Source organism: Archocentrus centrarchus (assembly GCF_007364275.1).
Source record: "Archocentrus centrarchus isolate MPI-CPG fArcCen1 chromosome 18 unlocalized genomic scaffold, fArcCen1 scaffold_23_ctg1, whole genome shotgun sequence".
NCBI classification, from domain to species: domain Eukaryota; kingdom Metazoa; phylum Chordata; class Actinopteri; order Cichliformes; family Cichlidae; genus Archocentrus; species Archocentrus centrarchus.
The window spans coordinates 4,510,992-4,531,582 of record NW_022060145.1 but is presented as its reverse complement, the minus strand read 5'-3'; the positions used below and the strand labels follow the sequence as shown (position 1 = coordinate 4,531,582).

Here is a 20,591-nt window from a genome sequence, read left to right as displayed (position 1 = left end):
AGGAAGTGGTGATGCCACAGAGAGAGAAGAGAGAAGGAGCCGGAGGAGTTTGTGACAGGCTGTTACATGTCAGCAGCGGGCACTTGTGACGGGAGCGGCGGCTCCTGCGAGTGTGTTACTGTGAAGGTTAGTGGGTTTATTCCCAGCATCAGGTGACTGAAACATCCCCCAGTCTGCACAGACACACACACACACACGCATCCACCTGTGAACTCAAACACGCACAGGCTCGTGCACACAAACACATCCAGGCTGCAACTCACTGAACTGTTCTGTTTTAAAAATATAATAAATAAAAGAAACGAGCACGCAGAGGGTATTCATCTGAGTCCCTGTCAGTTATACACAAAGTAATGCACGCGCCTTAAGACACGTTCACATTCTCACGTACTCGCGCCCACGCACGCGGATGTGCACGCACACTCGTTTCGATTGTGCTCGGCTCTCCTGCCCTTTTCTCCACCGAGCAAGTCTGGACAGCCTGCCTCAGCACGGAGATGCACCGAATCCCTCCGCCGACACACTGGCAAGTAGTCCCTAATTTATGGGATTTTGATAGCGGATTAAGACTCTGTAACACCTATTGTTTTACAAAATGAAACGCCTCCGCGTTTCCCCTCTACTTAAAGGACATTACCCGTGTAATAACCATGACGTGAATTAACAGGTAGTCATATTTTTTAAAAAAATGCAGATTTTTTTTTTTTTTTTGGGACAAAGATTTTAAGTATGTTGCACTGTCACGAACACTCTTAAAAGTCAAGTCACACGCGAACACATAAAATAAAATTTAAAAAATCAAGAGTACGATAAACTTAATAGTTGAAGGACTACTTTTTGTCAATCCAAACGGTTGCTTTGCTTGGGAGAGGCGAACGCATCCGAGCGGATGTCCACCTCACTTTTCTGCGGGTGTTGTCCGTCCCCCCGGCGCGCACGCACACACTCACGGAGTCCCTGAGTCCGTGCGGTGCTCCTCATTGTAGTGTGACCGTGCTCATCAATTAGGCGAGAGTTAAGCCTTTTTACACACACTAATTGCCTTTGAACGCTTCGGAGAGGATTGAAAGCTGCGGGCAGAGGCTCGGAGAAGTTTTGAGTTCGGGAAAGCGGAGAGAAAGGAAGCACAGGTACAGTGGGACTATTATCTCCACTTCTAACTACCGGCGTTACTAATGTAACGCGAGGGTACTAGCCGCAAGCTAACTGGCTAACGTTAGCATCCCGGCGACCAAATGGGTTAGACTTAATTTGCACTTTGGTGATGAGGGGGAAATGTCGTCTATTTTTATTTTTATTTTTATTGTTATTATTCAGCCCTCGGGAATGACTCGGACCGTGCTCATTGCCACTGTTTTTTGGTTTAGGGTTCCCTAAACAAATGGGCAAGTTGGATAATTATGACTCAAAGAGCGAGATTTTACTCCGGGGCAGCAGCTGCAGACAGTAGCTGGTAGTAACGGCAGCGTAAGCGTGGGGAAAACAAAAGGACTTCAAAGTGAGACACACAGCATACAGATGACTGCACAAGAAGGCTGTTACAAATGTTGACTTTTAGTTTGTAAACGTAACTCAGATTTCGGAAAATCTTTCAGAAAGAATCCGCTGTCTCATAATATATATATATATATATATATATATATATATATATATATATATATATATATATATATATATATATATATATATATATATATATATATATATATATATATATATATATATATTGCAAACTACTCAATCCACACATTACAGCATATAACAGGTCACCCTGTGCTCACTCCTGCTATCCATGAACACATGACTAGTCACTGTAGTAGTAGGAGTACTATTTTTTTTTTTTTTTTAACCACTGTTTACAAGTATGAGTCAAAAAATGTTGGAAAGTAGAAGTTCATCATCAGACTGCCCAAATAAAATTTAGAGAGGAAAAAACCGAATAGACTTTAGTCACATTACTTAAAACTAAAACGATTTAATTGTTCGTGATACTGTTCGCCCTAGTGCAAAGCGTGTCTGTTGTCCGAATACTGTGCTTAAAATGAGGAAAAGTTGTAAAAATCTGCCCGTATGCTGGACAGAGGATGTGGAGAAAGAGAAGTTGCATATAAGCGTCTGGTGGCTGGGTCACATTTGTTACCACGAGTAGACCCAACTTGTCTGGGTTATCAGCTGATGTAGTGTAGTTGTAGCTCTCTTTCTCGAAACGGTTGATTAATCTGCCAGTGATCGAGGCTACTGTGATCGAGGCTACCCCCCCCCCCCCCCAACACACACACACACACACACACACACACACACACACACACACACACACACACACACACACACACCACGAAACTCCCTGAAAGTGAAGCAGGGCGGTATCACGCAGCCCGTCCTCCTGTGTATATGTAGCCTCAGCGATTTCCCAAACATCAGTTTATCGACAAAGACGAAGAGATTTGTGTGAGTCGGTGATATTTTCAGTGAAGTTGGACGCGGGGGGAGGGCAGCTGTTGTAGTTTCGGAGGCCACCGGGAGCAGTGATAGACAAAGACCACCAGAGAGCCTCAGCCACTTGCATTGTCTGCTCGGAGTTTGGTGTGTATGATTTTAATCTTGAGGATTGTAAGGAGCCTAACTGGTCCAGTTCATTATGTGGTGGTTGTGGGTGGGTGTGTGCGTGCGTGCGCGCGCGCCGGGGGGGCGTAAAGTACCACATCAGTCACATAACTTCGTGTCCCTGCTTTGTTCTGGCCGCAGTTCAAGTTGAGAACTGAAGATGGAAGTTGCTGATGGGATGGTGAAAGAAAGCATGTGCCTCTAACGTGCGTTTATAATGCGATCCATGCCTGATGTCGTTGATTATTGTTATGCGGGGTACTTATCATTTGTATATGAGGAGGAACTAGTTTTGATGAACTGCTTTCTGCTGTGTCTTGAGCTAGTCTTTTGTGCTACTTTTGAGATTCATTGGGCCAGAAATGCAGATGGGGAGAGAGAAGAAGAATAAAACGAGGTTTGGTCATGTAATTGTACAGCACTGGCTTTGGCTCACACTTCTTCTCCTGCAGGAGGGTCTTATTTATCTTTGTGGATGCCTCATCTCATCTGTGGTTACATTCTTTGTTTGCTCATGTTTCTGGAGATCCATGTTGGACAGGTTTTACAGCATAGCTTTACTGTTGAAGGGGCTCTCTTTGCTCATGTGATAGGTGCTGCAGAGAGGTCCTTCTGCAAGGACGCATCAGTAGATGGGTGGTGTAAAGGTATCAGCTGATACTGGCCTTGTTGACTCATCATTATACTGGAAAATAATGGCTAATATTTATTTGTTGTATTAAATCAGTTTTTTAAAAAAAAAAAATTTATTTGCTTCCCTGCAACAAAAGGGTGATAAATTTAAATTTAAACAAGCAAAAATAAAACAAAAATATCGGTATGTCAGCTATGAGCTTAACTGCTGCTATGAGTCCTTTTGGACTGATACTTATACTGAAATTTGGTTCAATCCAACCTTTCAGTCTTTCGCTCATACACAAAAAGGTGGGACTACAACTAATAATAATTTATATCACTCGCTGATCTAGTCATTATTTTCTGGACTAATAAAAGCTACTTTTAGCTGCTCCCTTGTCACAAGGGGTCACAGCAGCAGGTAGCTCTGCAAGTCTGATTTGGCAGTTTTACACCTGATGACCTGTTTGATGCCACCCCAAAGGGGATTTGTAAATGGCTCTAAAAATGTGATTTGTCATTTTTGCTCAAAAATTTAACATAAAGTAGTTGCAATGAGACATATTGAGGTGAGATTACAGTTTGTGTTCTTTGTTGAAGATGACACCCCCTTTGATTGAGTCTGGATATGCACTTGATTTGAAGTTGAAACCTGAGCTAAAAGTCGTGGATTTAGTCAGTTATATGTGTTGGCCAGTAAAGGTCAGGATCTCTGTGCCGTTAGATCCCACCAAAGTGTTAACAGGGGTTTTGATTACAGAGATGCTTAGAGACAGGACTGAGAGTTGTTGAGTTCTTGAATGAGTTCTTGTACTGAAAAGCTGGTTTTGGGAAAATAAACTCAGCTCAAGGGAGATAATGGGATTGGCTCCAAGGTAGCAGCATAAGGGCCTGTTTTACTTTACAAGCATGAGTTGGTTTTTATAGGGTTTCAAGTGAAAACAAATAGCAGCCAATGCGCTCATAAAACAAGGCATAACTGGGAGATTTAATCGCTTAAGGCAGAAATGTTGATGAATGGTAGAGATTTAAGTAGAGACATACTTATATGTGTGTGTGTGTGTCCGTCCAGTCATGCCCTCAGTGATGGAGCGCTCGGGGGCCGGGGTCCTGTCCAGGAGCAGAGCCAAAACTGTAACCAATGGGAACAGCCAGCCACACTCCGAGGAAGAGAGCAGCGATGAAGAGCACGCTCACGGTACATACGTTTACTTATAGTTTTTGATATATCGTGATCTCAGACTGTGGTGTTTTAACATGGAGCATTACAAAGCGTACCTACATTTGATACTCCCAGACTCCCATTTTCCTGCCAGCTGTTGATGTTCATTTTATTGCTGCAGTGTGTTCTGTCATCCCCTCTCCTCCCACTGTCTTCATCCTTGTCCTTTGCCCACATACGTCTCTCCTTCCTCCATGCCCTCCTTCACCCACTGACTTCCTGTTGATCTTTGAGGAGTCCAATTTAAGATGAGAAATGGCAGTTTTACAGGAGTTGTTATCCTCTGTTACCTTTCTTCCCTCCTCTTTTCCTTCTATCAAGCATCCTTCTTCTTTGTCATTCTCTTTCTGGCTCCATTCATTTCATCCATCTGCTCATGTTTCTATATTATCCCCTTCTCCTCCCTTCCTGTCCTCTGTCCCAGAGGAACCTGTAATCTGTCTCTTCCTCCTTCTGGTCTGCTTCCCTGCATTTCTCATAGTCTCTCTTCCCTCCTTGCTTTCCACACTCTCCATCTTTCTTGTCTCCTGCTAGCTTTACCACAGCACTAATTACCTAATGTCTGCCATCCATTGTTGCTCTAACCTCACTTCTTTGCACCATCTCTATAGGTTTATCTCAGTTAGTGGTGAATGATATGTAAATGTTATCACAGTAAATAGAATTTCTGGATTTTAATACTTCTCTGGATTGGCTTATCATATTTATTGATAGCAATAAGTAATGGAAGTTGTACATCAAAGTTAAAAAAAAAATTGTTCATATACCTGATAGTTTTATTGGATCTAATATTGTTAGTTATTTTTGAAGTTTTAATGTAACATGAAGCGCACCTCCTGAGAAACAGTCATCTCCATCCACAGAAGAAAATGGGTGGATGTTTGTATTGTATTGTTTTATTATAAATTTAGATTTTAACTTCTATTGAGATGTATGTTATGAATTGTAGAACAATGAGCGTCGTTCATAATGCGCCACACTTTTAAGTTGCAATTTAATAATTTTTCGGATGTTATTTTCTTATATTTCAGTGATGCATAGACATCATTTGTAGTAACGCGTTTTCATATATTTAACATCAATTTTAATTTTTTTTCTTTGTTGTTTGGAGTGTAACAGGCAGTTTTGATGATTCACGATGCCGCACAGTTAAGCAGCATTTAAAGTGCAATTCATTATTGAATAATGTGATTAATGGTTTCAAATGCTTTTTTAGACAGTGTTTGACATTGTCCATTAAACAGTCCTAAAATGTAACTTGATATCTGAGTGTTTCTTAGTTTTAGACTAATCGGTTAGTCTGTTTTTTCCCCTTGCTTAGTCAGCTAACAAATTAGTCGCCAGGAATAAGCCTAGTCAAAATGCTGGTTTAGTGGATCTTGCCTGTCAGAGTGTCCTTGTGCAAAGTAATGATTCCTACGTTTGTGTGTGTGTGTGTGTGTGTGTGTGTGTGTGTGTGTGTGTGTGTGTGTGTGTGTGTGAGATCAAGCTACAAAAGCTGGAATATTGTACCAAAATGAATGTGTAAATGTGATGAAATATGGTGAGTGGTTATCTATATAGATGAGTCCATTTACCATTTCAAAAAGCTAAGATGATTAGGGCCAAAAAGCCCAAGTCAAGGCTTCACAAACCAGTGGGTGACATCATGGTGGCTATGTCCATCTTTTATATACAGGGCTTAAAGTAGCAGTCTTAGAGATGGAAGGTAAATTCAATCCTTGTATGAAACTGACATTATGATTATTTTAGTGTTTGTATTTTTCTCTTCCTAGCTCATGTCTTTATTTAGTTGCGCAACTTCTTGGAATATTTTCTGCCTTGTTACAGGAACACTTGTGCCCTGCATTACATATCTCAAGGAAATATAAACTCACGTATGTTTGTGTGTCTCTACAGACAGCATGATCAGAGTGGGAGGAGACTACCAGGCTCAGATCCCAGAGTTCAAACCAGGTAAGCTGGGAGGGAGAAAAGCACAAGAAAAAGGGAGATGACAGAAGGCATTAAAACTGATGTTAAAAGGGAGAGCGGGAGGGAATCACCTCTGTGTCTTCTGTTGGGAGGAGACATAGAGGTGAGGAGAAATGTGGAGGAGACTGAAATAGAGGAAGGAGGTGAATGCAGATTAGTAGAGGAGTGAAGGTCAAATGACTGATGTTAGAGTAGAAAAACAGGAAAATGCAAAGAAGAGAAGGCTAGAGGGGAAAACGAGGAGCCATCACCGTCTTTGTCCAGTACTGCAGACCTTAGAGTTAAGCTTGTTTGTCGGTGGTGTTTTATTTTTGTTTGAAGGGAAAGTCAGGCAGAATAAAAAGGTTCAGAGAAAATTAAAGTGAGCTCTATGAAAGATGCCTGATACTTTGAGTAGGTGAAAAATGCCTTGATGCTGATAAAACAATCGTCATAACCTCCATGGAGAAAAGGCAACATGCTCGTACAACAGATTGCACCAAAGAAGGGGACAAGCAGACAAACCAGCATCATGTTTTCTTGAGTGCACAAATGTTGACTTCCCAGAAGAGTTCAGCTGATGAAGAGGGAGCTCTAGACAGATGGAAACATGCAAGGATAGGTGGATAAGAAAAGAGAGATGCTGGGCATTGATTGATAGTTCAGAAGTGGTGGAGAGGAGGGGCATAAAAGTGATGTGAACAAGGAAAAGAGGAAATCAAATATACATACAACCTCAAAATGAAATGTGGATGCAAGTGTTCACTTTGTGCTTTTTGTTTCCATTTGCAGACAGTCCAGCCCGCTACAGTGAGAAGGACCACAGGAGCATGTTGGTCTGGTGTCCCAACACTCAGCTCTCTGATGCAATGTGTAAGCTACACACACACACACACACACACACACACACACACACACACACACACACACACACACACACACACACACACACCTGCCTTCTCTTGTGTTTATGGGTGCGGGCTAAGAAATTTGACCTTCGGTTTAATGGCTATATGCTGACTGGAGGATGGCAATTAAAACTCTCCACTGTCTCGTCCTGTGCACTTACGTTCTTTCACTCTGGTGTCCTTTTCCACTACATCTCTCATATTTTTCTGTTCTTATGTAACCCATTTTCCTTCACCTTCTTTACACTATTGTGTATTTTTTATTTTTTTCTCCACCCTTTTTTTTTTCCTGGGTGTTTCTTTCCTCTCTGGTGACCATTATTTTGTCTTCTTCCAGTGGACGAGTATATCCTCATGGCTAAAGAGAAACATGGATACAACATGGAGCAGGTACTGCCAGTGCATTAGAAACACAAGCTCAAATGTTTAGATGTCTTTCCCCCTGCTTATTTGAAATTCTGTCTTCTGATCCCATCTATCCTGGTTTCCTGACTTCGTCTCCATCAGGCTCTGGGCATGTTATTATGGCACAAACACGACGTCGAGCGCTCACTGGCCGACCTGGCCAACTTCACCCCTTTCCCAGATGAGTGGACGGTCGAGGATAAAGTGCTCTTCGAGCAGGCCTTCAGCTTCCATGGCAAGAGCTTCCACCGCATCCAGCAGATGGTGCGTGACTGAGAGGCGCACACGTGGTTAAATACTAAAGAGTATTTAACAGAAGAGAAAAAAAAAATCTACTTTTTTTTCTTGTTTGTAGCTTCCAGATAAGCTGATCTCCAGCCTGGTAAAATACTACTACAGCTGGAAGAAGACCAGGACCAGGACCTCTGTCATGGACCGACAGGCCAGGCGGCTGATCAACAAGAGAGAGAAAGATGACAGGTTTGAGATGCTTTCACTGAGCATAAAGAGGGCGAGCAGGATGGATAGAGAGATGGAGGAACAAATCATTATGTTCTGAGAACTGCTCAGCTGAGATCTGACATTTAGAGAACTTCTGTGTTAAATGACACTCGATGAGCGTGGCATCCTGGGAAACAAGTCTCATGAATATAAATAAGACGGATTGATATTATTTCTTGTCATTTCAGCTGACATTTTAGAGCATTTCAGACATGTTTGATGAAATTTAAACAATAGGATGGGCACACATTTTAAGCATGGGTATGCTTTGTTTAATTTCTTTCTTTTTTTTTTTGTCTTGCAGTAATGATGAGATTGAGGAAGGAGACCCGGGTAGTGACAGTGATTTTGAGATTGATGCCAAAAAAGAGGTGAGAAATAGTTCAAGAAAAAAAAAAAAAAAAAAAAAAAAGCATATGCGTGCACACTCGCAAAAACAAGTCTTTGTTTTGTTGGTTATAACTTGTTAGGAGACAACCGAGTTACCTTGACACTTGAATGATATTGGTGATTTAATGTCCGCACAGGCGGCGAAACAGAACTCAAGCAGCACCAGCTCTGACAAAGCCACCCCCAGCCGCTCTGGTCCAGTGAAGAAGGAGAACATTGGCGCTCAGTACAGACACCACCCACTCAGAGCCCGTCGCAGGCCACCCAAAGGCATGCACCTGGAGCAGGCAGACATCATGTCTCTGTCAGCCTCCCATGATGCTGGAGTTCTAACCATTCGCCAGCTGGACACACAGCTGGTTTCACTCAAGAGACAGGTACCAGGGTTTTCAGTGTCATCTTCACTCACATCTTTGTCATCAGATTATAGATATAGGGAGTGAATGCACATGAATGTTCAGCAAGCAGGTTTCAACAGCAAAAACTACTACTCAGTGCTACCAGATGAAAAACAACCTTGGCTCATTGTCCCTTCTTTCTTCCCTCCTGCCTTTCTTAGGTTCAGTCTATCAAACAGAACAACAGCAGTTTGAAGCAGAGCCTAGCTGAAGGTGTTGATACCTTGAGACCTATAGAGGTAAGTCTTTACACTCCTTTCTCTCTGCAGGGTTTGTACAGAAATCTTTGAAAATGCTTGGATTTTAATATTGTCCTTTCAAGGTTTGAAAAGAGCTTGAATTTTGGATATAGCGCTTGAAACTGCTTGAAATTGTAACCATTTTATTTTTCAATTCAATTCAAACCTTTATTTAACCAGGAAGAAAAACACTGAGATGAAGATCTCTTTTTCAAGTGTGTCCTGGGTATTTTAAATTAAAAAAAAAAAAAAAAATCTGATTGAATAGTATGCTTATGAGATGGAGAAAGAAAATGAATCGGAAAGTCTAAAATGAAGATTTCTCCGGCTGGCCTGCATGTTTGCATGTGACCTGTCAGTCTGCTTGTGACCCCGCCCCTTCCCTGAAGACAGAGAGTCGCCGTTTTAATGAGTGTTGGCTGGAAAACTGCAAATTCCAATTACAGATAAGATGAGTATGGAATTATATTTAGATCTAAAGTCACACGCAAGAAAATATAATCTGCGCAAATAATGTCATTCCGCGAGTGCAGGTATTCATTCTTCGCGAGTAAATTCAACAACTCGCATGCGTAGAACTCAGCAGCCGCGCGCACAAAGAAACACGGCGCACACGAGTGTCTGCTGAGCTGAATTCTACCATAGACATATGTCTATGAATTCTACGCCCATGAAGAAACTGACTTTTCACCGTTTGAACAGAGCTTAATGTGATTGGTCACTTTGATGGATAGTTCAGGTTACTGCGTTAGACCGAGTTACACCGTGGCAGCAACATAAGAGCTGTTTTAAACCGGATTTGCTCACAATCTGGAGAATAAAGTTTCCCGAATTAACTATCAGTAGTTATTGTTTTCTGTCAAGTGACTTATGGCATAATACCATCTTTTTAATGTTATTAAAAATGTGAAATAATTTTGAGCATGTATGTATTTGTATAAATATGTATCCCAGTGTTAATGTGCTGGAAAACCTTGAAAGTGCTTAAGAAGTGCTTGAATTTTATCCTGGAAAAGGTGTATGAACCCTGTCTCTATCCATCCATCCATCCATCCATCCATCCATTTTCTTCCGCTTATCCGGGGCCGGGTCGCGGGGGCAGAAGCCTAAGCAGAGAAGCCCAAGCTTCCCTCTCCCCAGCCACCTCCTCCAGCTCATCCGGAGGGACCCCAAGGCGTTCCCAGGCCAGCCGAGATACATAATCTCTCCAGCGGGTCCTGGGTCTACCACGGGGCCTCTTCCCGGTGGGACATGCCCGGAACACCTCACCCAGGAGGCGGCCAGGAGGCATCCTAATCAGATGCCCGAGCCACCTCAACTGGCTCCTTTCGATGTGGACGAGCAGCGGCTCTACTCTGAGCCCCTCCCGGATGGCCGCACTCCTCACCTTATCTCTAAGGGAGAGGCCAGCCACCCTTCGAAGGAAACTCATTTCTGCCGCTTGTATTCGCGATCTTATTCTTTCGGTCACTACCCAAAGCTCGTGACCATAGGTGAGGGTAGGAACGTAGATCGACCGGTAAATCGAGAGCTTCGCTTTTACGCTAAGCTCCCTCTTCACCACGACGGACCGGTGCAGCGTCCGCATCACTGCAGAAGCAGCCCCGATCCGCCTGTCGATCTCCCGTTCCCTTCGCCCATCACTCGTGAACAAGACCCCGAGATACTTAAACTCCTCCACTTGAGGCAAGAACTCGTTCCTGAGCCGGAGATGGCACTCCACCCTTTTCCGGCTGAGGACCATGGCCTCAGACTTAGAGGTGCTGATTCTCATGCCAGCCGCTTCACACTCGGCTGCGAACCGTTCCACTGCGAGCTGGAGGCCCCCCCCTGATGAAGCCAACAGAACCGCATCATCTGCAAAAAGCAGAGATGAGACTCTGAGGCCACCAAGGAAGAAGCCTTCCGCCACCTGGCTACGCCTAGAAATTCTGTCCATAAAAATTATGAACAGAATCGGTGACAAAGGGCAGCCCTGACGGAGTCCAACACCCACAGGAAACAAATCCGACTTATTACCGGCTATACGGACCAAGCTCTCACTGTGGTTGTACAAGGACTGAATGGCCCGCAACAATGGGCCAGACACCCCATACTCCCGCAGAACCTCCCAAAGAACACCCCGAGGAACACGGTCGAATGCCTTCTCCAAGTCCACAAAGCACATGTAGACTGGTTGGTGCCTGTCGTGGTGGTAACCCCCGAACCAGATGGTGGTCACCGGAGGTGAAGGGAGCCATCAAGCTGAAGAAAGAGTCCTATCGGGCTTGGTTAGCCTGTGGGACTCCGGAGGCAGCTGACAGGTATCGACAGGCCAAGCGGAATGCAGCTCGGGTAGTGGCCAAAGCAAAAACTCGGGTGTGGGAGGAGTTTGGTGAGGCTATGGAAAAAGACTTTCGGACGGCATCGAAGCGATTCTGGCAAACCGTCAGGCGACTCAGGAGGGGAAAGCAGTGCTTCACTCACACTGTTTATAGTGCGGGGGGGGTGCTGCTGACTTCAACTGAGGCTATAGTCGGACGGTGGAAGGAATACTTCGAGGACCTTCTGAATCCCACTGACACGCCTTCTGTAGTGGAAGCAGAGTCTGGGGATGAGGGGGATGACTTGACCATCACTGGGGGTGAGGTCACTGAGGTAGTTAAACAACTCCTTGGTGGCAGAGCCCCTGGGGTGGACGAGATTCGCCCTGAGTTCCTGAAGGCTCTGGATGTTGTAGGGCTGTCTTGGTTGACACGCCTCTGCAACATCGCGTGGAGATCTGGGGCAGTGCCATTGGATTGGCAGACCGGGGTGGTGGTCCCCATCTTTAAGAAGGGAGACCGGAGGGTGTGCTCCAACTTTCGGGGGATCACACTCCTCAGCCTCCCCGGTAAGGTCTATGCCAGGGTGCTGGAAAGGAGGGTGCGTCCGTTAGTCGAACCTCGGATTCAGGAGGAACAATGCGGTTTTCGTCCTGGTCGTGGAACGCTGGACCAGCTCTTTATCCTCTCAAGGATATTCGAGTGTGCGTGGAACCCTGTCTCTATATCCCTTATTTTCTGCCTCATTTCTTGCTCTGTATTCAATTTTCTCCTCCCCTGATCTTTGCAGTTTGTTCCTCTCCACTCATTTATTCACACTGCCCTTCCTGAACCCTCTCCAGATAGTATTTCACAACTCGTGGCACTGACTCTAGTCTTAACCTGCTCATTGCGCTCTTGCTGACATCTTCATCCCTCTCCCCCCTTGCTTCTTACCACCCACCTCACTCTCAGTCTGATCTCCCTTTCTCTCCATCGTAGCCTGCCCCCAAGATGAACTCTCGTTGGACCACAGAGGAGCAGCTCCTGGCTGTGCAGGGTGAGTAAAGGCTGTAGCTTCTTCTTCCTCCCCCTTCCTAGAGACTCACCTCTTGTTGCCAGCACTCCTCTTCCTACCTCCCATTCACATTCAGATGTCTATTAGACATTCATATTTATATTCTCCACACGTGTTGGTACTGTATAAGCTCCACAATTATTTCTCCAGAAGCTACTGTTGGATATTTTGCTGTAGCCTGGAAATTTGCAAAGGATAGATGGTAATGTTTAGAGAATTAGCCCCATCCTAGCGACCTTAATGGTGTTTTGACTGGAGGCGGCAGGGAATTAATATTGTTCCTAAAAGGGACATTTCTTATTTATTACCTGAAAACAAGTCAAAAGAGAGAGAAACTGAGCAAAAGTGAGGCAGAAAGAACTAGCGTGATTCAGTAAGTGAGTTATAAAACAAATGCAATACTCAGTAGGTGATCTGCTTTTGAGGACAAATATCTGCTTTAATGCAAAAACGTACAATAAAAATGGTTTGAAAATGTAGCCCTCTGCTTAAGTTTAGCCACAGTGATTGAGTGGAGCTCGATTTTATTTTTATGTCTGAAGGTTTTGATAGAATAGACAGATTTTTAGCGGCCCCCGTTGAGATTCTGGCCCAGCCAAAAGGAAAATAATCAGCTGCTAAAAGACCGGAATTGAGAATTTGACTAAAGATTTAATTTGAATAACAACTGTTAAAATATCAGTTAAAGTCTCTGCTAACAAACAGCTGCTGAACAGGCAGAGCATAAACCTAAATACATCTTTCACTTGGAGCAACAAGCCCCTCTCTCCTCCACAGGTGGTAACACACATCACTGTACCGCATGCTCACCACCTTCCACTGTATTTTCTGTAACTAGTTTTGTTAATTAAGGTTTTGTTTTGTAAATGGTCAGAAATCTTTTAAAATACATGGATAATGGCATAAGGTAAGACTCATGCTGATGTGTGTACTTAACCACCCCAAACCCCATTCTAAGCCAGGAGAAACCCATAGACTGTATATAAAAGATGGGCATGGCCAACATGACATCACCCATTGGTTAGCAAAGTCTCATTGTGAAGCCTCTGAGTGTTTTTGCTCTTGTCTTAGCTTTTTGAAATGAGACTTGAGTGCAAGGTGGATCTGACTATGAAACCGAGTGATGCACTTATTAGTCACAAGTTGTCGGTCAGTGAGCATACCCTGGTTTATCTCTCTTTTTGTGGAGACCATAATTTACATATTGAACTTCATATTTTATTTAGTATGACCTGACATGTGTTTGACTGCTGAAACTCATCAGGAAAGTGTTTACTGAGGTCAAAGAGCAAGGGAGCTGGGAGGGCGATTTTTCAAGAGACCGCTGTAAGATCTAATACCTTTTTGCCATTAGAGGACTCCCCCTGCTGGCCACTAGGCAGAATGCAAATTTCAGGCACTTCAGCACGGGCTTTACTTTTCACTCAGAAGCTACCGCCATTGTATATATACAGTCTAGAGGTAAAAACCCTGTGTTTTCTGTGTTTCGATGATATGGTGCAGCTACTGCAATCTAGATTCCAGCTGCACTGAAAGGTGACGTAAACCTGCTTCTGCTTCACCACGCTCAACAAAGAATCACTGGGTTGGACTGCATGAATACAGAGGACTGTACACAAAGGCATTCTGTGTTTGTCTTCATTTTATATGCAGTGACAGTAACTAAGGTTGAACTTAAAGAAATTATACTACACGTTAAATATTGCGTGCATTACTTTCAGCTTCTGAGGGGGTGGGGATAAGAATTAGTTGAAGAATTAATTGGAAAAGATTGCAGCAGCATATCAACTGCAAAAGCAGAAGGTAAAATTAGCAGCTGCAGCCTGTGTGCCTTTGAGCAATACTTGTACCTCCTATCTAGTGCAGCTGCTCCAACGGGAGGGGGGAAAAAACCCTGAAAGTGTGCCGTGAAGCAGGTCTGGCCTGGAAAAGAGCAGGTGTACTGAGCCAGCTGAGCTCAGGTGGAGGTTAACAGTAAACATGCTCACCATACGTTGCTCTTCCTGTCCCTCCTCTCACATGCTCTGCCTCACAGCTCTCACAGTGAGGGAGGGAGAAAGAGGAAGCTGGCTGATTTATTTTTTTTGTTGCTTGTGATTGCAGTAAATTGATGGCAGGACATTAACCCAGCGTCTCTTTTCCAGCTATCCGTCGTTATGGTAAAGACTTCACCGCCATCGCTGAAGTGATTGGGACCAAGACACCAGCTCAGGTGAGCTTCCTCTTTCTCACATGTTGAAAATGGCTCTTATTCTGACCTCATCCATCAGTGTACTTGAGTGAGCTGCCTATCAGCTTTTCATCTTTTTTCCATTTTCCCTTTTATCCTATGCCCAGCATTTTCCCCTATAGGATCACTATAATCTCCATTATCCCTGCTTTCATTTGTCTTCTGCCCTCCAATGTCCGCCTCTGTGTCCTTGAGAGCAGCACCACTTTGTCCTCATTCTCGTCTTCTCTAACTCGCCATGTCTTCCCGCCTTGCTCAGGTGAGCTCATTCTTTGTGAGCTACCGGCGTCGCTTCAACCTGGACGAGGTGCTGAGAGAGTGGGCAGCAGAGCAGGTGGCCACCAGCCGAGACCAGAGAGACCTGAGGAGGAGTGGCGAGGAGATGGCAGCAGTTACAGATGGAGGCGCATTAGAGGAGGAGGTGAGGCCAGAAAGGATACGCAAGACCCTGAATACCCAAAGAGTGCCTGTAAGAGTTTCTGATTTTGTTGTCACGTGAAATCGGTTTATAGGACAGCGAAACTAAATATTGTATTTCATCTGAAGCAGTCGGTGTGTCAGCAGGGTTAAATGGCACGTTTCGACTGCAGACTAAACTGAAATCTTCCACTTTGAAACAAACTCATTTGTAAATAACTGACTCTGTAAACCCCTGGATATCAGGTGCACTCATTTCATGATACCTTCTGCTTTTAAATAAAGGATTAAACAAATTACAAAGGCTGTAAATGGATTTTTATCTCTGGCGGTAATTCAGTATTCTACTTTCAGCTGTGGATAAACACATTTGTTGCCTTAGTACAGAAGGAGCGCACTGAGCGGCTGAGTGTAAATAAATTTAAGGTTTTATCCACCAACCCTATCCTCTGTATGACTAACGGATTTAAAATGGAGCTGTTCTGCTCACATCCAGCTCCGTATTTTATTCTTAGACCCAAGTGTAACTTTGTGTGATTCACAGTTCAAACCAATCCTGATTTATCTCACTGGGCCTTGGTGGAGCCCCTCTGTCTGACCCTTCCAAATATGATTTGAACAGCAGGTGGGTGGGGCTTGAAATGGAGCATTTAGAGCAGTCTGAAGCATCTGATGACGCCACTAAATGTAAAGGTTTTATTTATCCACAGCTTCTGTCCCTCTCTCTGCATCCTGTTACTGCTCCTTCTGACTCTCCTCCCTCTCCTTCAGGTCAAAATGGAGGACTCCCTCTCAGATGCTGCAGGCAGTTCCTCTCCCCCCTCCTCCACTCACGCTCCATCCTCCCTCTCCCAGCCTCCCCCACTGCTGCGTCCAGCTCCTCCTTCAGCACCCCCAAGCCTCCTCCGTCAGCCACCTCCTCTTCAGACGCGCCCGCTCCAGAACAGAGCTCCCCACAACCACCCTCCACCTCCGCTCATCCGGCCTGCAGTGACCACCACTTCCTCCTCCGGGAGTCTTAGGGGTTCTCCTCCCAGCTCCTCCTCGTCCTCCACTGCAGTTCAGATGCCTCCATCGCTGGTCGGGCTTAAAGTGGAGCAGCCCAACTCCCACTGAGACATACAAGACAGCAGGAGAAGGAACACACACACTCACTCCACAAGCATGCATAAAATCACACAAACACGATACTTCTCTTCAGTCAACCTGGAACTCGTCACTCCTGGGACCATCACATGACTACATCGTAGATTGACACGCTCAGGTGCGCAGTGTGACATCACTCGTCTTAAAAATGTGTCTGGAAGAGTGCAAGGATCCCATTAGTGACGTGAAGGCCCTTTACTGTAATGACAAACACCTACCTCCAGCATACACACACACACACGCAGACAGACAGAGCTAGGAACTCCAAACACTACATGCACACAACAGACACTGGATCATGAAGCCGTTGAAGAAAGCCACAACCACAGAGAGCAAACCCACCTGCATGTCTCCATGGCAACTCTTGAACATCTGGAGGGCTGTGGATAAACACACACACTCACTCTCTCTCTATATATATCTATATACTGTAGTTCCATTGGGCAAGTCATCCACACAACCATCAGGATAAAGATGACTAGATGAGGGAAAGAGGAAGAGTAGCTAGTCCACAGCTGAGCCAGACATGCTCCTCCTAAGAGGGTGTCTACGTCACACAGTTTTCTTTCAAGTTTGGACTCTCAGAGGGGAGCAAAAGGTACCTCTGCAAAATAATCAGGCTTTGTGAACAAAGCTGAATCTGTTTTTTGGTTTTTAATTCATTGTTGGCAATTTTTTTTTTTTTAGTTGTGCTTTGGACAGAAATCTTCCCTCATAGCCATTTATTACTGTTAATTGGAGTGGTGGTGTTTTATTTTTTATTTTTTTGTTGCTTTAACTAGAGTTATAAAGATGTGCGAGAGGTAGGCAGTTTGTTACTGTAAGTAGATTAGATGGTGTATATGTTAATTATTGAGCACAGAGTAAAAGAGCCTGTTAACCCACATGCAAATGAACCTGGTCTCAGATTTCCAGAGCCGCTCAGTGTTCAAATCCTGCTTTAAGTTACTTTGGAGGAATATTTCAAGTTCTCAATCCCAAACTCGTTTTTTGGATGTTCTGCAGTGCAGCTTTAAACATCAGCCTCTGATGTTTACATAATGGTGTTAATATTGATGTGTCTGCAGTTAAAAAAAAAAAAAGTCCTGCCAAAGTTTTGTTGTTGCTTTAAAAGCAGAGTTAGCTGTTGAGCATCACAGAGAAGTCTGACATTTTACATGGTTGGGTTGTTTCTTAAACAGGAAGTATGAAAAACCGAAGGAAGAGTTTGACATTTTTGGAAATTTTCGTGCTCGCGTTCACGCGCGGCCTCGTTTACCACTTGAGTCACATCTCTGCAAGAAAGCTCGCTTACCAAAATGCCAAAATCATTCATGTAAACAAAACGGTGCAAGTTGTGACTTTCAGTTAGATCCAGTGTCTGAGTAATTTACAAAAATGACCACGTAAGGCAGCTTTCTCCACAGTAGCCTCAAGGCCTGTCCTGTTTTGGCACAGAGGTCAAAGGAGATGTGGAAGAAATCTGTGCTGCAGCATCGGCCGCTTGATTAATTTAGCCAATGATCTGTCAGGAAGTGCTGTGGTTAGCACTTCCAAAATATGGAAGGTGTGGGACAACCTGATGAACAAATGTAGATGACAGAACCATATTTGTCTGTGACACCTTTGTTGCTTATTTCTGTTGCAGGTCTTAGACTGATTGTGTCCAGCTGCCTTTTTATGCAGCTCTGAGGTCATGTCACGTTTCTTTAAACTGGCCAGTGCTGCCCTTAGTGTAGCCTCAAATCACCTTTTGTTAGCAGAGGCCTCGAGTTTTCAGTTGAATGCAGCACTGAGTAGAAATGGAAGCTGTCCATCACTACGTTTGGCTTTAAAAGAGGTTTGCCTTTTCATTTGTTTTCTTACATGTGTTTGTTCCAACAAAAAAACAAAACAAAATTTGTGTGTACTGTATTTTCCAAGTTGTTTACATTGTGGAAACTTAATTGTGTTTGAGGCATTTTTCCTTTTGAATAAACAAATTCTTCATGTTGGTTTTTGAAGCAATTTCTCCAGAAACTATATTTAAAGGGGGTTTAATTATGCTTTTCTTCATTTTATTAGGTTCTTGTTGAACTGCTCACTAATACAAATCCAGCCAGTGACACAGTGGTAATGCAATGCATTTAGGTATGTAGACATAGTCAAGATGACCTGCTGAAGTTCAAACCAACAATCAGAATGAGGCAGAAAGTGAATCTGAACGTGACCGGTTTTTGCCTGATGCACTGGTCTGAGTGTTTCAGAAACTGTGGATCTGCTGGGATTTTCCCCACACAGCCATCTCTGGGTTTACAGATGATGGCGTACTTACTTAGTCCTCTTCGTCCCTTTTAGGACATAAGGCCACACACAGAAAATGGTGTAAAAAAATCCAGTGAGTGAAAATACCTTTTATGATGTCAAGCAAACAACCAGACTGCTATGAGCTGATAGGCAAGTAACTAAAACCCACTTGTTACACCCAAGGTATGCAGAAGAGCATCTCTGAATGTGCAACACACTGAGCCTTGAAGCAGACTGGCTACAGCAGCAGACCACACCAGGTGTCACTCCTGTCAGGTAAGCACAGGAAACTAAGGCTACGTTTCACCCCCCCCCCCCCCCAAAAAAACAAACAAAACAAAAACAAACTTGACAACAGACTGAAAAACGTCGCCTGGCCTGATGAGTCTCGACTTCTGCTGAAACATTTGGATGGGTAGGGTCAGAATTTGGCTCAGTTGGCATGGATCCATCCTGCCTTGTATCAGTGACTCAGGATGGTGGTGTAATGGTGTGAGGGTACCACACTTGAGCCCCTTAGTACCAGCTGAGCGTCACTTGCAAGCCTCAGCCTGAGTACTGTTGCTCACCATGCCCGTCTCTTTATAACCACAGTGTATCCATGGCTGCGTCCAGCAGAATAACACCATGTCACAAAGGTCAGATCATCTCGAACATGACTGAATTCACTGCACTCAATTGGCCTCAACAGTTACCAGATCTCAATCCAGTGGAGCACCTTTGTGATGGGGAAAAACACATCTGCAGCAACTGTGATGCAATCATGTCGATTTCCAGCTTCTTGGTGGATCTACACTGCAAGGAATAAAGGCAGCTCTTAAGGCAAAAGGTCAAAACTGCTACCTGCAAGGTGTATCTAATAAAATGTGAGAGTGCATATATACACTAAAAGGAACTGTCTGAACTGTAATAACCCAATTTATACAAAGTATATAACCGCTGTATAGGAGCTTCACTTCCCAAAAGCCAAATCATCAAAATGCCATCTGTTTAGTCCCAACAGGTTTGATCCCCTGCAGCTGCCACAGGGCTGCAGACGCCAGCACGTTAGGCTTTACCTGCGCAACAATAAGTGAAGCTTTCCACAGTGGTGGGGGAGGGGCAGCAGCAGCACAGAAAATCCTCTATCTTGTTAAAATGACCGCTTGCAGTTTCATCAGCAAAGGCCTGACCAAAGCCATGAAACATGAAGTTTGAACATAAATAAATACAGACTCCATCTACACGCCATCATGTGACAAATTCATAGCAGCTACCAGATAAACCTCAGCAGCAGATTGTATCCTGCTGTTCAGATAATGGATTTCAGAGCCAGGCTATCATTATATCATTGTTTTTATTACTATCATTGTAATTTCTCATTTTGTCTTTGCACAAAAACAAACAAAAAACAAAAAAAAAACAAAAAAAAACAAAAATACATTTTTCAGGAGTTGATCACCCCTCCCAACCCCCCCGCCCCCAAAAAAACCCACCACTACAGTTACAGTTTGCGCAAAACACATTTAAATCAATGTAAATTACAGCAATGTAAAACGAAATTATGTCAAATAAAATCAACCCTGAAAGAGATAATATAACAGCAACAGCCAGAATAATTAGAATCCAATACCCAGCACCTTAATACAATGATCAACTTTTTAAAAGGAAAATTTGACGTATTAAAAACTGAAAGAACCAAAAAAGATCAAATAAAAATAAAAAAACGACAGTGTGTCATTGTGAGAGAAAAAGAAAGAAAAGTGTTCAGTTAGGTACAACCAGCTGACGGGCCCCAGCCTTCCTTCGACCCCTGCGTCTGTGTGGGTTTTTTTTCTTCTGCACTGACAAAACTGGAGCATCAAACGCGACAAGAAAACAGGTAAAGGAAGTGACTTCTTCTGCTTGTGGTTTCGAGTGTGAACATGTGCTCTGAGAAGTCTTTCCTGCTTTTTTTTT

The 20,591-nt window shown here is 43.8% G+C and overlaps 1 protein-coding gene across 1 annotated transcript; it reads left to right on the top strand.

Moving 5' to 3' along the window:
• Positions 1-922: 922 nt before the first annotated feature.
• rcor2 (REST corepressor 2) lies at positions 923-18,349 on the top strand. Its single transcript, XM_030722527.1, has 14 exons — positions 923-1,130; positions 4,292-4,417; positions 6,341-6,397; positions 7,187-7,267; positions 7,640-7,692; positions 7,810-7,971; positions 8,063-8,187; positions 8,513-8,579; positions 8,736-8,975; positions 9,158-9,235; positions 12,520-12,577; positions 14,740-14,807; positions 15,085-15,246; positions 16,014-18,349. The coding sequence occupies exons 2-14, from the start codon at positions 4,294-4,296 to the stop codon at positions 16,356-16,358; spliced, it is 1,620 nt and encodes a 539-aa protein (XP_030578387.1). The 5' UTR covers positions 923-1,130; positions 4,292-4,293; the 3' UTR covers positions 16,359-18,349.
• Positions 18,350-20,591: the final 2,242 nt, after the last annotated feature.

What these genes read in the sequence shown, in the direction of transcription:
- rcor2 (XM_030722527.1), top strand. Translation starts at nt 4,294, where the DNA reads ATGCCCTCAGTGATGGAGCGCTCGGGGGCCGGGGTCCTGTCCAGGAGC. An exon ending in AGATTGATGCCAAAAAAGAG is followed by an intron (nt 8,580 to 8,735) that starts GTGAGAAATAGT and finishes ATGTCCGCACAG; the next exon opens with GCGGCGAAACAGAACTCAAG. An exon ending in TGGTTTCACTCAAGAGACAG is followed by an intron (nt 8,976 to 9,157) that starts GTACCAGGGTTT and finishes TGCCTTTCTTAG; the next exon opens with GTTCAGTCTATCAAACAGAA.